Below are 16,647 nucleotides of genomic sequence, written 5' to 3' on the forward strand. Positions count from 1 at the left end.
AATGTCAACATTACTAAAATTAATCTACCAATTCAATGCAGTTCTGATCAAACAATTACAGATACTCCTTACAGAAATAGAAAACACAATAATAGAATTGTCTAGAATCATAAAAGGCCTGTGTTGCCGAAGCAATACTGTGCAATAATAAAGTAGGAGACATCTCATTTCCTGACCTCAAAGTATATTACAAAGCTGTGATAATCAAAACAGCATGGGATTGGCATAAAAACAGGCAGGTAGACCAATGGAACAGAATTGAGCACCCAGAAATAAACTGCAAAACATTCAGGCAACTGATTTCCCACAAAGGGCACAAGACAGCCTATTGGGGAAAAAGAATATGTCTTCAGCAAATGGTGCTGGAAAAACTGAATATCCATCTGTAGAAAAATGAAACTGGACCCCTATCTCTCACCGTTAACAAAAAATCAACTCCAAGTGTATCAAGGATCTAAACATGACACCTCAAACTGTAAAACTAGTAGTGGAAAACACAGGGGAAACTCTCCGAGACATCAGAGTAGAGAAAGACTTCTTAAATAAGACTCTCAAAGCACAGCTGGTAGTTCTAAAAATAGACAGCTGGGACTACATCAGTCTAAAATGCTTCTGTACAGCATTTCTGTATAAGTATTTTGCCTTATTGCAAAAATCTCTCTAAAAAGAAAAAGAAGAAAAAGAAAAAAAAGAAAGAAAAAGAAAATAAATTGTTGACCTCTTTGATTATCCCGTATGTAAACAGGCTTTCTAAATCACCTTGAACTTGAAAGTGATTTGAGAACATTTGCTGTTTTAAGGTAACTTTTTATTTCTACCTAAAGAAAAAAAAATAGTATTTAGTGCTGGCAGAGTTATAGTGAGACTGGTATAATTTATATACTTCTGATAGTTTTTATAACTGGTGTACTTTTTGGAAAGCCATATGGGAATATGTGTAACACATGGCAAAAATAAATTCAGATCTTTGATAATACTGTTTTTAGGATTCAAACTTAGGAAATCATTCAGTAGAACTATATTTATAAAGATGTTTATTTAACATGATCAATAACAATGAAAAGTTGAGCTGAGCTTTACTGCCTTTTTAGTATGTGGTTAGTTGAGTAATTATTGAAAGTCTCCTTAGTAACACTGAATATTATTGTTTTGAAAACTTATGCACAAGCAGTGAAAACCAACATATACATTGATATATATATATACTGATTACAACTGTGTGTGGACAAAGATTCACAAACAGTAAAACAAAAGAAGAAAAAAGGTGATGAGATTATACTTTAATCTTACTTAAAATATTTTACTTCACCTTGCATTTTTTTCAATAGTAAAAAAAGGAGATTTTCCCCCAGTACCAAAGTTATATTGTTTCCTTCACTATAAGAGAGAATTCATGTAAACTTTATAGCTCTCATTTATTCCGCAAATTGTCTTCTCTTTTGTACAGTATTAGTATTGTACCTTATCTGTGCCATACAGAACAACTTGCTGTTTTTTTGCCTGTTCATAATATGTAGGAAGTAGATTGTCTTAAGGAAATGATGTTCCGAAATTCATTTCAGTTCATCAGAGTAGAAATCCATGTAAATTTTTGATTGCCAATGACTAGATTATGTCTGATTGCACTTGATCATTCATCGACTTTAGTTTTCTTCTAGTTGTGATTAGAATAGTCTTGTGATTTCACACAGAATGTCTTTTTAAATTTAAATTGTATGCATAATTAGTTTTTGAATAAGTAGTTACTTAAATGGTTCAAATTCAAAAAACACCTATGGATATACAATTCAATGTCTCTTTCTCTTTAAGCCAGCCAGCCTCAGCTCTCCTGAGGCAATCAGTGGTGTTAATCAGATTCTTCTCATTCTTTGGCGATATTTAGTATATAAGCAAATACATATATAATTTTAAAATACTGTCATACAAATGATAGCCTACTCTCTATACTATTCTGTACTTTTGTTTCAGTGACTTCTTATAATAATTACTCATCAATTTATAGTTCTTACTTGGGAGTGGTTAGTAGCTTTTAGATATGATACAAAAAGCACAAGCAGTCAAAGAAGAAATAGATAACTGGATTTCATCAAAGTTAAAACTTCTGTGCTTCAAAGGGTACCATCAACAAAGTGAAATGACAGGGCTGGCAGGTAGCGTGGTTGTTAGGGAAATTGGACTCCCATATAGCCAACCACAGTTTGGACCTGGTGGTTTTCTTTCTCACTTTCTCTCTCTCTCTCTCTCTCTCTTTCTCTCTCTCTCCCACCCTCCTCACCCTTCTCCCCCTCTCACTTTGTTCCCCTCTGGTCAAGTTAAAAATAAATAAATAAAGTTAAAATAAAAAATAAAATAATTAAAAAAAATAATAAAGTAAAATGACAACCCGCAGAATTGGAGAAAGAAATATGTAAATTATGTCTCATAAAGTACTTGTATCTAGGATATTCAAATATCCTTATAACTCAATAACCAAAAAGAAATAACCCAATTTGAAATGATAAAGGATCTGAATAAACATGTTTCCAAAGAAGAAATACAAATGGCCAATAAGCACACATAAATTGCTTAACTTCTTTAGTAATTAGAGAAATGCAAATTACACCCACAATGAGATGCTCTGTCGAACCCACTAGGATTAGTAGTATCAACAAAATAGTAACAGTCTCAGCTATGTTAGCACATGCTGGTCAATGCTTCTACTCAGTAGGCTGAAGCCATATGGGAGACCTGGTTCGATTCCTGGCCTGAGTGTTGGGCATGGTATTATATGCCTATAATTTCAACTATGTAATTATAGCTGGAGGTAGGAGGACCACAACATAGGGATACTCTGTCTTAAAAAAAGAAAAAAAAAGTGTTAACAAATATTGGTAAGGATGTACAGAAAATAGAACCCACATGCACTACTGGAGGGAATGTACAGTGGGGCTGCCACTTTGGAAAAGTGTCTGACTCTCAGAAAGTTAAATACTGAGGTACCCTGTGACCCAGCAACTCCATGCCTAGGTATATTCCCAAATGAAATAAAAACTTATGCATGAATGATCATAAAAGCTTGGTTCATAATAGCCAAAAGGGGAAGCAACCCAAAGGCTTATCACTTAATGAATAGATAAGCAAAATGTATCATCTCCATCAATTAAATATAGTTTGACATTAAAAACAAAGTAGTGATATGTGCTACAATGTGGATAAATCTTGAAAACATGTTAAGTGGGAGAAGCTGTTCATTAAGGGTTACGTATTGTGTCATTTTATTTGAATGAAATGTCTAGAAGACGCATATCTGTGTACAGAGGAAGTAGATCAGTGGTTGCCTAGGACTGGAAAGGTTGGTGGGAAGGAGAGGGGGTGACTGCTAGAGGGCACAAGATTTCTATGTGGGGTGATAAAAATATTCTCAAAGTAATTTGTGGTGATAGTTGTATAACTTTGTGGATATACTAAAAAGCATTTGTTGAATTGTATATTTTAAATGATTGAATTTTATGATGTATGAATTATATCTGAATAAAGCTGTTACCAAAATAAAAAGAGAAGCAAAAACCCATATATGACTTAATCAAATATTTCTTACAACAAATAAAACACGTATAGTGTTTATATTTATAGTGTTTATTTTTTCAGGGAAAAAAATAATCTACCCTACCCCTGATTTTGGCTGCACGTATGGTTTTACCTTAGTTTATTTAACTGGTAGCCTATTGATGGGAAATTTAGGCTGTTTCCAATATTTAAGTACAATGCATGACAGAGCAATTAGTAACTACTTCTTTTTGTGCCGGGAGGGGAGGTTTTTGCTATAGGGCACATGCGCTTACCAGAAAGACAGAGACAGAAAGACAGAAAGTGAGAAATCATCCCCCAGAGGGATGGCTACACTGCAATCCCTTCTCCATTCTCCTCTCAGGATCTTGGGCATGCATTGCACGTGAGTTTAAGCCTCCAGGTCTGAGACTCGAACTGCGGTCGACTACATGGGAGTCCAGTGACGTAGCCATTACTCCAACTGCTGGTCCCATCAATTAATAACTTCTTATGTAGTCATTCCATATGTGGGAAAGTAAAGGTGTGAATAGAGTGACTTTGTAGATAGAAATGTCAATTAAAAAGATATTGTAGAGGTAACTGTGAGACAAAAGCGAGTGGTAATTCACCTCCATTCTTCATTTTTTCTTTGCAACAAATTAAAGCTGCCTGCCCTTATGATCCCAGCACTCTGGCTCTTCATATTAAAATACATATTAGTCAAGCTTCTATTTTTTGGCACGGGAACTTTATTTTTCTCAGGCTTGTTGATCTCATGTTATATGAAAGGGCAGTAAATGTACAAAGATTTTCTATACCAGAGGATTGGCTTTCAAGGTTATTTCCAAGGGCTCTGTTTAAAATGATAAATATTACAATAAAAATATTTTAGGGATATGTTCTGAAATAAAAACATTTTGGGGTTGCATTTCCCTCATTGGGTCTAAAGATATATATAGCTTGCTTTTTAAAATCATTCTAGGAAATCATTTCATTATCAAAACAAACGGATGCACACTCCATCTGCATCCTCTTCTCTTCTGACATATGCTCATTTAAAGAAGGCGATTGTCCATTTGACCTCTGTTTTGCTCCCACAGACTCAGAGAGGGATGAGCTAGTTATCTGTGTCCTTGCGGATACCCAGGTCCTAAGCTGTGCTGTTTGATGTGCCTGGAGGGCACGAACCATGAACCTTCCATTATTTGAAGAATCTATTCTGCCAAGGGCTGCAACTGCCTAGTGTATACTTTAATCAGAAAGGGGAAATGAGTTATTTACCTCGTGCTTATAACTTCAATTTATTTTTCTGCCATTACTATTCTGTTCTGTGTGGTTTTGACCCAATTCTACTCTCTGGTTACCTTTTATCCCCCATTGATAGCCTGAGCCCACTTAAGATAAAGTCAGTGACTTGACTTCTCAGTTAACTAGTTATTTTTTCCAGTAATTAATTATTTATGAAGTTTCTTCTACATTTTGGGACTCAATTTTTAGATGTTATCTTATATGTAGAAAATACTTGAGAGGTCTTTTGAAAAGTTCATGGAAAATAGGTATCATGGAAAACCTATGCATGGATTTCAAAATGTTTCATAACAAAATGAACATGTACTTTAATGCTACTTTCCATGACCTTCTAAGTCCCCTCATATATAATAATAGGGCCATAAAGACCCAAATAATAAAATAAAGTCAGCAAGGTCTAGCTGCATTGGCACAGATAGTAGAGGTTACCGCACTATAGTGGAGACCGTATAGGAAAGCTCCGGGTTTGCATCTCAGGTAAAACTAAACATGCTTGGCATGCCCATGTGTGCATATGTGATTCTGGCAGTACAAAGACACTTTTTCTATCGTCTTGTTCTCTCTCACAGGAAGGAAATGAATGGATAGACTTTAGAGTCAAAGCTGAGGTGAAATGCAGGCGAGGTCAAGTTGACAGTACAGAGCCCAGCGAGCAGGCTCTTGTAGTAATTCCCAAGTTAAGGGGCATAGGCTGAGCTGTGGGCATGATAGGAGAATGCAGAAAATGGAGACCGTTGTGAACAGTCGTGGTACACTTGGAATTTGCTCATAATCCTAATAGATGATTTTGTCTCAACAGTGCTCCACAGGAACCTTGGACTATATCTCACAGCGCTGCCAGTTGGCTCTGCAGAATGTCCGTGACGATGTAGACAATGGTGACATCTCTTTGAAAACCTTCGAGCCTGCAGTTCTGAAACAAGGAGAAGAAATTCACAATGAGGTGAGGATTTTCAAAAATTGTTAAGGGTTTGAGATTCTGCTGTACTTGCAAACTAACAAGGTAATTTGTCAGTTTCATACTGGTGTAAGACATGAGCATCCTGGGTGAGAATGGAAAGATGAGTTATTGCAATAGCAGTAGTCGCCAGAATATCAGCATCTTGCATTAGTTCTCTGTCTGAGTCCATTTGGTTTGCTGTAGCAAAATGTGACAGACTAGATAGCTTCTCAACAGAGACTTTTCCTCACAGTCTGGAGACTGGGAAGTCCAAGATAGGATTGGTATCTGATGAGGGTGTGTGTCCTTACTGATGGATGGCAGCTTTTCCTGACATGGTACAAGGGACAAACACATTTCCTCAGACCTTGTATAAGGGCATTAAGACCATTCATAAGGGCTCTGCCCTTGTGATTTACCACCTCCAAAGGCCCCGGCTCTCAATATCATCACCTTGGGTGTTAGGATTTCAATATATAGGGGCCAGCAGGTGGCATGGTCATTATGGCCACTGGACTCCCACATGGCTAACCATGGTTCAAGTCCCAGACCTGGTGCCTTGCTTTTTCACTTTCCTTCTCTCTGTCTCTCACTCTCTCTTTCTCTCTCTCTGTCCCTCTCTGGTCAAATAAAAAAATAAGTAAATAAATAAATAAAATTAAATAAAATAATTCTAAAAAGATTTTAACGTAGGAATTTTGTTTTTTTGAGGTTTTTTTTGGAGAAGTTTTTGCTATAGGACGCATGCAGACAGACAGAGAGAGACTGAGAGATAGAAAGTGAGAAATCATCCCCCAGGGGGGATGGCCACACCACAATCCCTTCTCCTCCATTCTCCTCTTGGGATCTTGGGCACGCACGCACACACGGCCAGCGTGAGTTTTAAGCCACCGGGTCCGGGATGGGAAGCGTGGTCGACTACATGGGAGTCCAGTGACATAGCCATTATGCTAACTGCTGCTCCCAACATAGTAATTTTTTTTTGGGGGGGGAGAGTTTTTTTTTTTTTTTTTCACTATAGTGCGCGTGCGCTCGCCAGACAGACAGAGAGAGACATAGAAAAGCGAGAAATCACCCCCCAGGAGGGATGGCCACGCTGCAATCCCTTCTCCTCCATTCTCCTCTTGGGATCTTGGGCATGCACGCAAACGCGCCCGACGTGAGTTTTAAGCCACTGGGTTTGGGACGCGAACTGCGGTCGACTATGTGGGAGCCCAGCGACATAGCTATTATGCTAACTGCTGGTCCCCCAATATAGTAATTTTGAAGTGACAAAATCATTCAGAACCTAGCCTTCTCCAAGCTTCTGTTTCCATAAGTCAGTACAAAGTAGACCAGATGACATAGGTATATCGAGGACCTGCATTACGGGAAAGGAACCTTGATCTAAAGGAATCAGAATTTATTTATTTATTTATTTATTTTTGAGAGGTTTATTTTCTATAGAGCATGTGCACTTGCCAGAAAGACAGAGAGAGACAGAGAGACAGAAAGCGAGAAATCACCCCCAGGGGGGATGGCCACACTGTAACCCCTTCTCCTCCTTTCTCCTTTCGGGATCTTGGGCACACACATACACGTGCCTGGCGTGAGTTTAAGCCGCCTTATCCGGGACTCGAACCACAGTCGACCACACGGGAGTTCAGCGACATAGCCATTACGCTAACTGCTGGTCCCAGGAATCAGGTTTTTTTTTAGTGGATAATGAACATGCCTATCTTTACTCCAGATCAAGACATTGTCTTTATCTTCCAAGTCTATATGTAAACCTGCCCTTTGTTTTAAAGGGTGAAACAGTATCTACCAAGGCTGTTCATTATATTAATATCTTTATAATGACAGTTTAAAACACAGAACAATCAGTGGTTGCTCACAGGGCATGCAGAAACACAAGAGAATTTTTTTTTTTTTTTTAAGCACAAGAGAATTTTGAACAATAGTCTCGCACTGAGGACTGATGAGAATTTAGGGTGGGCCCTAGGAGCAAGTGTCAATGCCCTGCTTTTTAGTAATGAAATTAGTTGCAGTTTTATAGTCTGAGAGTCTAGCAAGATTAAATCACTTGAGTTAATGTTTTATAAACTTGACTGTTCTTATAATACCCTGACAATTTTTTTGCTTTATCTTTGGACTACATGTATTATTAACTATTTAATTGTTTTCTTTAAAATAACTCCTTTTAAAAATATACATAAATGTCTTTGTAACGGAAACCTTATTTTGTCACTTTAAATGGAAATCCACTATCACTAGCCAAGAGAAAAAGTAACCAGAAAAATCTATCCAATGGAAATAGAGCAGTGTTATTATATCCAGGATATATTCTTGCCTGGAGGAGGCTCTGAGCCTAAAGTCTTCATTTTTCATGTTAAGAAGAGAGATTAGTGGTAATGTTTGCACAAATGCATAAATTTTATGAAAACCATTGAATTTTTGCACTTAAAATATTGGGAAGTTTATGGTGGGTAAATTATACCTTGAAAAAAACTACTAAAAAAAGAAAAAGAAATTAACAAGTGGTAGAGAATTATTGATGATCCTCACCAATCTGAGATTTTCTTTCGGATATAATCAGAAGAATTCATAGAGAATTTGGTATATAAAAATGTTCTCATTTATTATTTTAACTAAAAATTACTGAGCTTGTGCCAGGCACTCTTGTGGGAGCTTCTGGCTGTATTGATAAATAAAGTAGACATCCTAGTACAGGAAGATGACAACAAATAATAAATTTAATACCTCAGTAAGTTATGCAATATGTTAGTGCATAAGAGCTACAGAAAAAAAATCAACTAAACAGAGCAATAGAGACTGACAGAATTTGCGAGCATCCCTATTGAAATTTTCTTGAGTAGAGACTTGAAGGAGCTAAGGGAGTGAGTCATGTGGCTATATGAGGAAGAGTATTGGGCAGCAGAAACAACCACTGCTAAGGCAGTAAGGTTGGAAAATATCTGATGTTCATGGACTAGTTCAGGAGCAATATTGTTTGAGTGGAGGGAGTAAGGCTGAGAGTTTAGGAAATGAAGTCACCCAGTTAGTAATAGGAGACTGGGGAACAGCATATTGTTTAGGTCTTTGGAAGCCCCCCCAAAAACTTTTCCTCTTACTTTGAGGGAAATGGACTGCCACTGAAGAGTTCGAGCAGAGGAGGCACAATGTCTGCTCCCACAAAGACATATAAAGTCTTTTCCTTATTTTTTTTTTTTTTTGGAGAGATTTTCACTATAGGGCACATGCGCTCGCCAGACAGACAGAGACATAGAGACAGAAAGCGAGAAATCACCCCCCAGAGGGGATGGTCACACCGCAATCCCTTCTCCTCCATTCTCCTCTTGGGATCTTGGGCATGCATGCACACATGCCCGGTGTGTTTTAAGCCACCGGGTCCAGGACGCGAACCGCATTCGACTATGTGGGAGTCCAGCGACATAGCCATTATGCTAACTGCTGGCTCCCCCTTATCTTTTTTTTTTTTTTTAAGAAGTATTTTATTTAAATTTATTTATTTATTCATTTATTTATTTATTTTAATTTGACCAGAGAGGGACAGAATGCAAGGGGGCGGGGGAAGTGAGCAAGGAAGCTGCCAGGTCCAGGAGTTGAACTGCAATTGGCCATGGGGGAGTCCAGCGCTCTTATCTACCACACCACCTGCTGGCCTCATCTTTTTCTTATCTTAAAAAAGGTATTTAAGGGTCATCCCTGCAACCTAGTGGTTAAGAGAGCCAGATCCCACATGATTGGTCATATTTTGAATCCCATCTCTGGTGGCTTAAAAAACATGCTGTACATGTATGCCTGTTTGCTCAAAATCCCAACAGGGTGGAGAATGGGGGAGAAGGGATTGTGGCATAACCATACCTCATGCGGGGGAGTCCTTCCTCCTCCTGTCCCCTTTTTGTCTGTCTCTGACTAGTTTAAGTACCCTCTGAAAATTAAAAAAAAAAAAAAATGTTATCTTGTGAGATGCTTCACACTGAAATATTGTCATAATCTCTAAAACCAAAGACAAAGGCATTATGTCTTTCATGGGAAGAGTAAGTGTTATACTTCTAACCCGAATCCAGCCCTAACTTTTTTTCCTTCATTGAACCTGATAAGAGTCCCATTTTCCCTCCCATCAATCCCTGCTAGGGACATTGTGGATAGCTAGAATTTCAGGAATGTGTATATTTATGGACCTGATGACCTCACTGAATTAGACCTGGGAGGAAAATTACATTTTCTTTCTCTATATTTGCAGTGTAGAAATTATAATCTTGAAATTATTATTTTCTTCTTTAAAAATATTGCAGTTTTAGAGTCATGTAGGCTATGCCTGTAGGCTATTTTATTTTTCTAGTTTTCTATGACTGTGAAGTTTTATAATCATCAATGGACAGAATCTATAAAATCACACTGTGTATTTAACAGTAGATTATCGTCATCTGTTCCATCTGGTTCAGAAAGTAGTTTGTCGATTTTGACATTGTGTATGTTAGGGAGGTGGGGGCAGAAATGTATCAGAAACCTTAGGCCCTAGAGGCTAGCCTGGGGTTGAATGGAGAGTTTGTGAATCTTAATAGCATGCGTGTCAGCCTTCTCTATCTTCCCAGTCTTGGATTCTTCAAGGTAACCCTCTCCCTACTTCAAGAATTAATTCCCTGTCTCAGGGCACATCATCAGCTATTGTTTTTTTTGCCACACAAGTTGGCCTGGGATTGAGTGCTTGTATGCTCACTCTCTACCATGTTCTGTTGTTAAACAAAAGCACAAATGTCCATAATAGTTATCCTGGTTTTTTGTTTGCTTTTCTCTTTCTTCAAGGCCACGTGCCTTTGCTAGACTAATTACAGGATGAAGGCCTTGGTTTTACTTGCTGCAGGCTTTCAAGCTGTGTTGGTTTAGAGGTGGAATTTTTTTTTTTTTTCCTGGTCTGGATTGGTTTCTCACTAAGTAATTTAGGAGCTGGCATAGAAACTGAGTATCTTTTGTAGATTCTGCTCACCCCCCCCCCATTAAAGATGTTTAGAAAAATGCATTTTCATTCTTTTATAAGCAGAATCTTCCTCTGTGTTACTTAACAGTCTGTTTTCTTAAGAATAGTAAAATGTGGAATTCAGTCTCTCCACTTCATAAATTTCCCCTAGAATAATGTACTGTTTAATGGCAGTGTTTGGTCCTCATTTTCTTCTGATCAGACCTGCATCTTCCCTCTAGCTGTCGTGAACAGGCCTTCACACAGTATCTCTTTGTAGATTGGGCCTTATCCTCTCTCTTTGGTCTAATTTCTTTTTCAGTGAGGTAACTTATTTTAATTATTAGTGAAATATTAAGTCTAAGGGGAGTGTTCCTACATCTCATGAGGAAACAGTTTGGCTGATGTGGGCTCAAATGGAGAGTCTAAACACACTAGTCATGTATTTGCTTACCCATAGGAGTGATGGGGATGATTTTCAACTATCCCTTGATATATGGTTCAGAAATATTATTGGAGAATTTTACTAGCTTTCTTCTTTCAATGCCAAAGTGCCCCATGACTGAGTTTCAGATAGGTGGATAGATTCTGTTTCTTCCACCCCTTCACATATTTTCTGAGTATTTCTAAGACATAAGCTTTTATTGATTGATGTATTTTTTTACTATCCCATGGAGAAGACGGGTAGAGCTAAGAGGGTTATAGAGATGGTATTCTGGGTCACAGCTGTAAGTGCTCATGTTTTCATTTTTCTCTGAAGGTTTAGAAGCCCTTTGAGATCTTGCAAGGCCTCTAGGATGTTAGTATGCTTTCTGATGCCTGTAGGCATTAATTCTCTTTGTAATTGTTCAAAAGATTGAATAATAGTGAATTTTGATTAGGTGCATGTCCAAAATCAGGGAGTTTAGTTCCTAAGCAAAGCAAAGACTCTGAGAGAACCTGGAGAATATTCGTATGTGTTACCTCCCTGCTGGTCGGATGAGTATCAGGGTCTGTTCAGTGTTCCTTGGCCTCAGGTCATCCTTTGCACACTTGATGTCTTCTCTCTTATTTCTACTCTGTTAGCTCATTGGAGGGACTACAACTCTAGCGAAAAGATAAAGACCTTATTCTTGTCGTGGTTAGAACTTTATTAATCAGTTAGCATGATTAGGCTCTTGAGTTTTGTTGTTGTTTAGCTCTGAAGTAGTCAAGTTTCCATTGTATTCTGAAGACTGATCCTTTATTTTTTGTGCATATTTACTTCCTAATCTTTAGCTTTTAGGAGAAATTAAAAAACAAACAAACAAAAACTCTTACTCACAGCTTAAAGTATGTTTTGCTTCAATTAATTATAAGAAAAGAGCCAACTATTTTACTTGGCAAGGGAGGAATTAGTGAGGGTAGCATTTGGTTCAAGTCCTGTACTGTTTTTTCACCTATAACATTTATATGAGAAAGTTAGGTTATGGTGTTGAATAAATTGCATGCCCATGGATTTGATGTCCAAAACGTTTGTATCTCTTCAGTTCACCACTCAGACTGTGTCGAAAGTAGGTCCTTAGGGTAGAACTTACTCAATTGGCGTTGGTAGGAAGGGGCAGGCATGCATTGACATGGACATTAAAACCAACTGCTCAGAAATTGCATAACATTGTGAGGTGCTTGAAGACAGTAAGTTCTGTGCCTTGTGGTCTTGTTCAGTATGTATCCTTTGGATCTAGCAAGTGCCTGACATTATCAGTGCAGGATTAGCCCATTTAATCCTCACCACAAACCTTCATGGCTGTTGTGTAACTATCCCTATTTTACAGAGGACATAGCTATTCCGTAGTGGAGCTCAGTTTTGAATTTATTCCTAACCATGACACTATCTGTCTCCAAAGACAGTTGAGCATCTGAGGAGGAAGATGAAGGCACTGTTTATGAAAATGAACAGAGTTTTTTCTTTACTCCCTTGTTTGCTAGCGGAGTCTCCAGATATGCCCTTCTCCTGGCTTCTGAGTTTGAATGTACTGAACTACAGACCTTAGTGTACCCTAGTAAGTTGAATGAACTAATGACATGTGATCTATTTTTATTTCCTGGGACAGCATTGTAGCCAACATTTAATTTTTTTTAACAATTTCAAAGATCGGAAAACCTCCTAAACTCTTTCAACTCTTCATAGCACAGGGCTTGATGCTTTATTGACAGGCTATTCCTATAATGTGAACAAATTTTTTATGAAATCCACTAAAAAGAACTCATTTTTTTCCCTTGAAATAAATATGTTGTTAAACCTGTAACTTCACAGAAGTTGAGCTGCACTTGTATTTATTTCCCTCTCAAAGTACTCAAGTTTACTTCTGTTAACTACTGTCTTTTAATACCACAGATAAGGTTTAGCAACTGTTGTCTCAATATTGCCTACATTCCTTTTTTGTTTTGTTTTGTTTAAACAGCTTTAACTGAAATCAGTTCTACATATCAAACAAACATTTAGTTAATGTAAACTAAAACCTTTTCATATGACTTGGTGTTCTCAGGTTACTCGTTTGAGCCATTTTCACCATTGTTAAATCTTCACAAGTTGCTTTTGTTTGCCTCATGAAAGTTCAATATGGATAAACAAATAAAAAAATTCTTTGTGGTAACAGGTGAAGATTATAATAGCTCCCTGTCTGTGTATGGAACATAATCACCTTAGCAAAGCAAGACAACCCAGCATGAAGCTCTGACTGTTCCACATTTCTTTAAAGGGCAGAGGGAAAAAGGAGTTTTTAGCATCAGTGAAGTTGTACTTGGACATAAAATTTGATTTTCGAATTGAAGATGAGTGATAGGAAACAATTTATTATGCCTCTAAAGCTTTACTCAGCCTCTCATGTATACCAGGAGACTTCAAAAAGTTTATGAAAATGGAACGAAAGTACAGGTTTATTTTGGTACAAAAAAATTTTGGAATCCATGCGTTGTTTTTTTTATTTTTTTTAGAAGTTTTTGCCTTAGAGTGTGTGTGGTTCCAGAGAAAGAGAGAGACAGAGACTGTGAGAGGGAAAGTGAGAAATCAACCTCCAGAGGGGATGGCTACCCCTCAATCCTTTCTCCTCCTAGGATCTTGGGCACACATGGACACATTCCTGGTGTGATTTTCAAGCCACCAGGTCTGGGACTCAAACTGTGGTTGGCTATGTGGGAGTCCAGCAATGTAGCCACTACACCATCTGCTGTCCCCACTTAGTTTTCTCATAATACGCATTGTCCATTAATATTTTGAAGCCCCTCATATATGTTGGGATTATTTCAGTTGCAAGGACAGAAAACTCAACCTGAATTGGCTTAAGTTAAAAGGGCTTCAGGAATAGCTTGACCTGGGACCAGCAGTTAGCATAATAGCTATGTCGCTGGACTCCCATGTAGTCGACCCTGGCTCAAGTCCCAGACCTGGTGACTTAAAACTCACACCGGGGGCGTGTGCGTGCATGCCCAAGATCCTGAGAGGAGAATGGAGGAGAAGGGATTGTGGGGTGGCCATCCCCCCCTGGGTGGTGATTTCTTGCTTTCTATCTCTCTGTCTCTCTCTGTCTTTCTGGCAAGCGTACGTGCCCTATAGCAAAAACCTCTCAAAAAAAGAAAAAAAAAAGAAAGAAAAGGAATAGCTTGACCTTATTTAATGTCAGTAGCATCTGGTTTTTAATCTTTTCATCTTAAAGCCAGTCCTATGTTGTTGTTGGAGACTTCCGTTGTCTCCCTTCTTCTCATAAGATAGTAGAATCTCCTTCCAGTATCTTCTGAAGGTCTTGAGACATATTCTGATTGAACATATATTAATACTTATTTCTCTCCAAACCAGTTCTGTGACTAGAGAAATATGGGGGACTAGTTGGCCTAGATCTGGATTGCTCATTCTAACCTTGTATCTGAGCTGCATAGGCTGAGATTGAGGGAGGGATGAGTTCCCAAATGGTAGCAGAGTTTTGGGAGAATAGAAGGAGGAATACTAAGGTAGGAAATAATAGATGTTTACTGTAGTTGGTTCATGGTAAGAAAACTAAATTGCCAGTATTTTTGCTACCTTTTTTTTGTCATTCGTTTCAAGTTGGCAAGTGACAGTTTGAATGGCTTTGTAGAGCAATGTATACCTCCATAATTATTTTTATATTGTTTGTTCATGTGGGCTAAGATTACCAGCTCTTCTTGGCTCATAGGTAAGTTCTTTATTTATTTTAAACTGAGATACACAAATTTGGTATCTCCTAAAATGTGTTGTGTTCTACTTTTCTTTCTTTTTTTTTTTTTTTTTGGAGGTTTTTGCTATAGGGCGCGTGCGCTCGCCAGACAGACAGAGAGAGAGACAGAGAGATAGAAAGCAGGAAATAACCCCCCAGGGGGGATGGCCACGCCACAATCCCTTCTCTTCCATTCTCCTCTCGGGATCTTGGGCACACATGCACACGTGCCCGGCATGAGTTTAAGCCACCGGGTCCGGGACTCGAACCGCGGTCGACTACGTGGGAGTCCAGCGACATAGCCATTACGCCAACTGCTGGTCCCTTGTGTTCTACTTTTAATACTAGTCTTTTAATAAAGATATGTGATAAAAACATATTTTGTTTGATTGAATTTTTCTCATCAGGCATAGTGCTATCTGCTAGATACATTAGGGTCTCAGAATTTGATGTTGATTAACTTACTATTTCTTCGCATCTCACTAATAATGTGATTGAAACCTCCCCTCTAGCCTGAGCTGAATTGTCTTTCTAAGAAGACTTCAACTTTAAGACTACCTGTACTTGGCTTTGCAGAAATGCTCTGGAGACACCAAGTTATATTAGGAACTGGTTAGGCTGAGCTTTTCTCACCTTTTCTCACCCAATGGCTGTTAAGTTACCAGAGGAGAATTGAGTGACGAAGTCATTGTCCTTGTTCGTCCATCACAAGGGCATTATAACTACCTCCTTTTATTTATGGCCCACAGGTCGAATTTGAGTGGCTGAGACAGTTTTGGTTTCAAGGCAATAGATACAGAAAGTGCACTGATTGGTGGTGTCAACCCATGACGCACCTGGAGGGACTGTGGAAGAAGATGGAAGGTGTGGTAAGTACAAGTCTAGGACTACGTTTTTTGGGAAGCTTGCTGTACTAATTCTCTGCTGCCTAAGTTGCATAGGCAATTGTATGTTTCATCTTTCCAAATTACTCATTCAGGTTATTCTTGATAAGGTAGTGGGCACAGCCAGGATTTCAACAGTATGACCTCAGTTTAGTGTAATAAGCCTTTATTCTTGTCTCTGTATAGGACGGTGCTGGATGTATGCTGGACAATGACTGGAGAACAATTCAATAATAATAGATAAAATGCATTTGTGTTTTTGTACGCACCAGGCACTATGCACTATTCTAAGGGTTTTCCTTGTAGTAACTTTTAAAATTCTTTTTTTTTTTTTTTGGAGAGGTTTTCGCTGTAGGGCGTGTGCGCTCGCCAGACAGACAGAGAGAGACATAGAGACAGAAAGCGAGAAATCACCCCCCCCAGGGAGGATGGTCACGCCGCAATCCCTTCTTCTCCATTCTCTTCTCGGGATCTTGGGTACACACGGACACGCGCCTGGCATGAGTTTTAAGCTACCGGGTCCGGGACGTGAACCGTGGTCGACTACGTGGGAGTCCAGCGACATAGCCATTACGCTAACTGCTGGTTCCCGTAACTTTTAAAATTCTTGACAACAGCGTTAAGGGATGTAGAAACTGCCATGAGCTTAATTTGTGGGTATGAAAACTGAGGCATAGAGAAGTTAAGTGGCCTCACCCGTGGTCACAGAGTAAATGGCAAAGCTAGTTGGAACCTAGACAGTATGGCTCCAGAGCTTGTGCCTTTTTTTAAAATTTTTTTTTGGGAGAGGTTTTTGGTATAGGGCACATGTGCTCACCAGAAAGACACAGAGAGAGA

General features: G+C 38.6%; 1 protein-coding gene across 1 annotated transcript in view; it reads left to right on the forward strand.

Annotated features, from left to right (window-relative positions):
- FTO (FTO alpha-ketoglutarate dependent dioxygenase) overlaps positions 1–16,647 on the forward strand; it is a 456,284-nt gene that overhangs the window by 210,820 nt on the left and 228,817 nt on the right. Inside the window, exons 6-7 of the mRNA XM_006148379.3 lie at positions 5,636–5,779; positions 15,676–15,795. Coding sequence (XP_006148441.1) covers positions 5,636–5,779; positions 15,676–15,795 — 264 coding nt within the window. The remainder of the gene's footprint in view (positions 1–5,635; positions 5,780–15,675; positions 15,796–16,647) is intronic.

This window comes from Tupaia chinensis, unplaced genomic scaffold, assembly GCF_000334495.1.
Source record: "Tupaia chinensis unplaced genomic scaffold, TupChi_1.0 Scaffold000235_1, whole genome shotgun sequence".
Taxonomy (NCBI): Eukaryota; Metazoa; Chordata; class Mammalia; order Scandentia; family Tupaiidae; genus Tupaia; species Tupaia belangeri.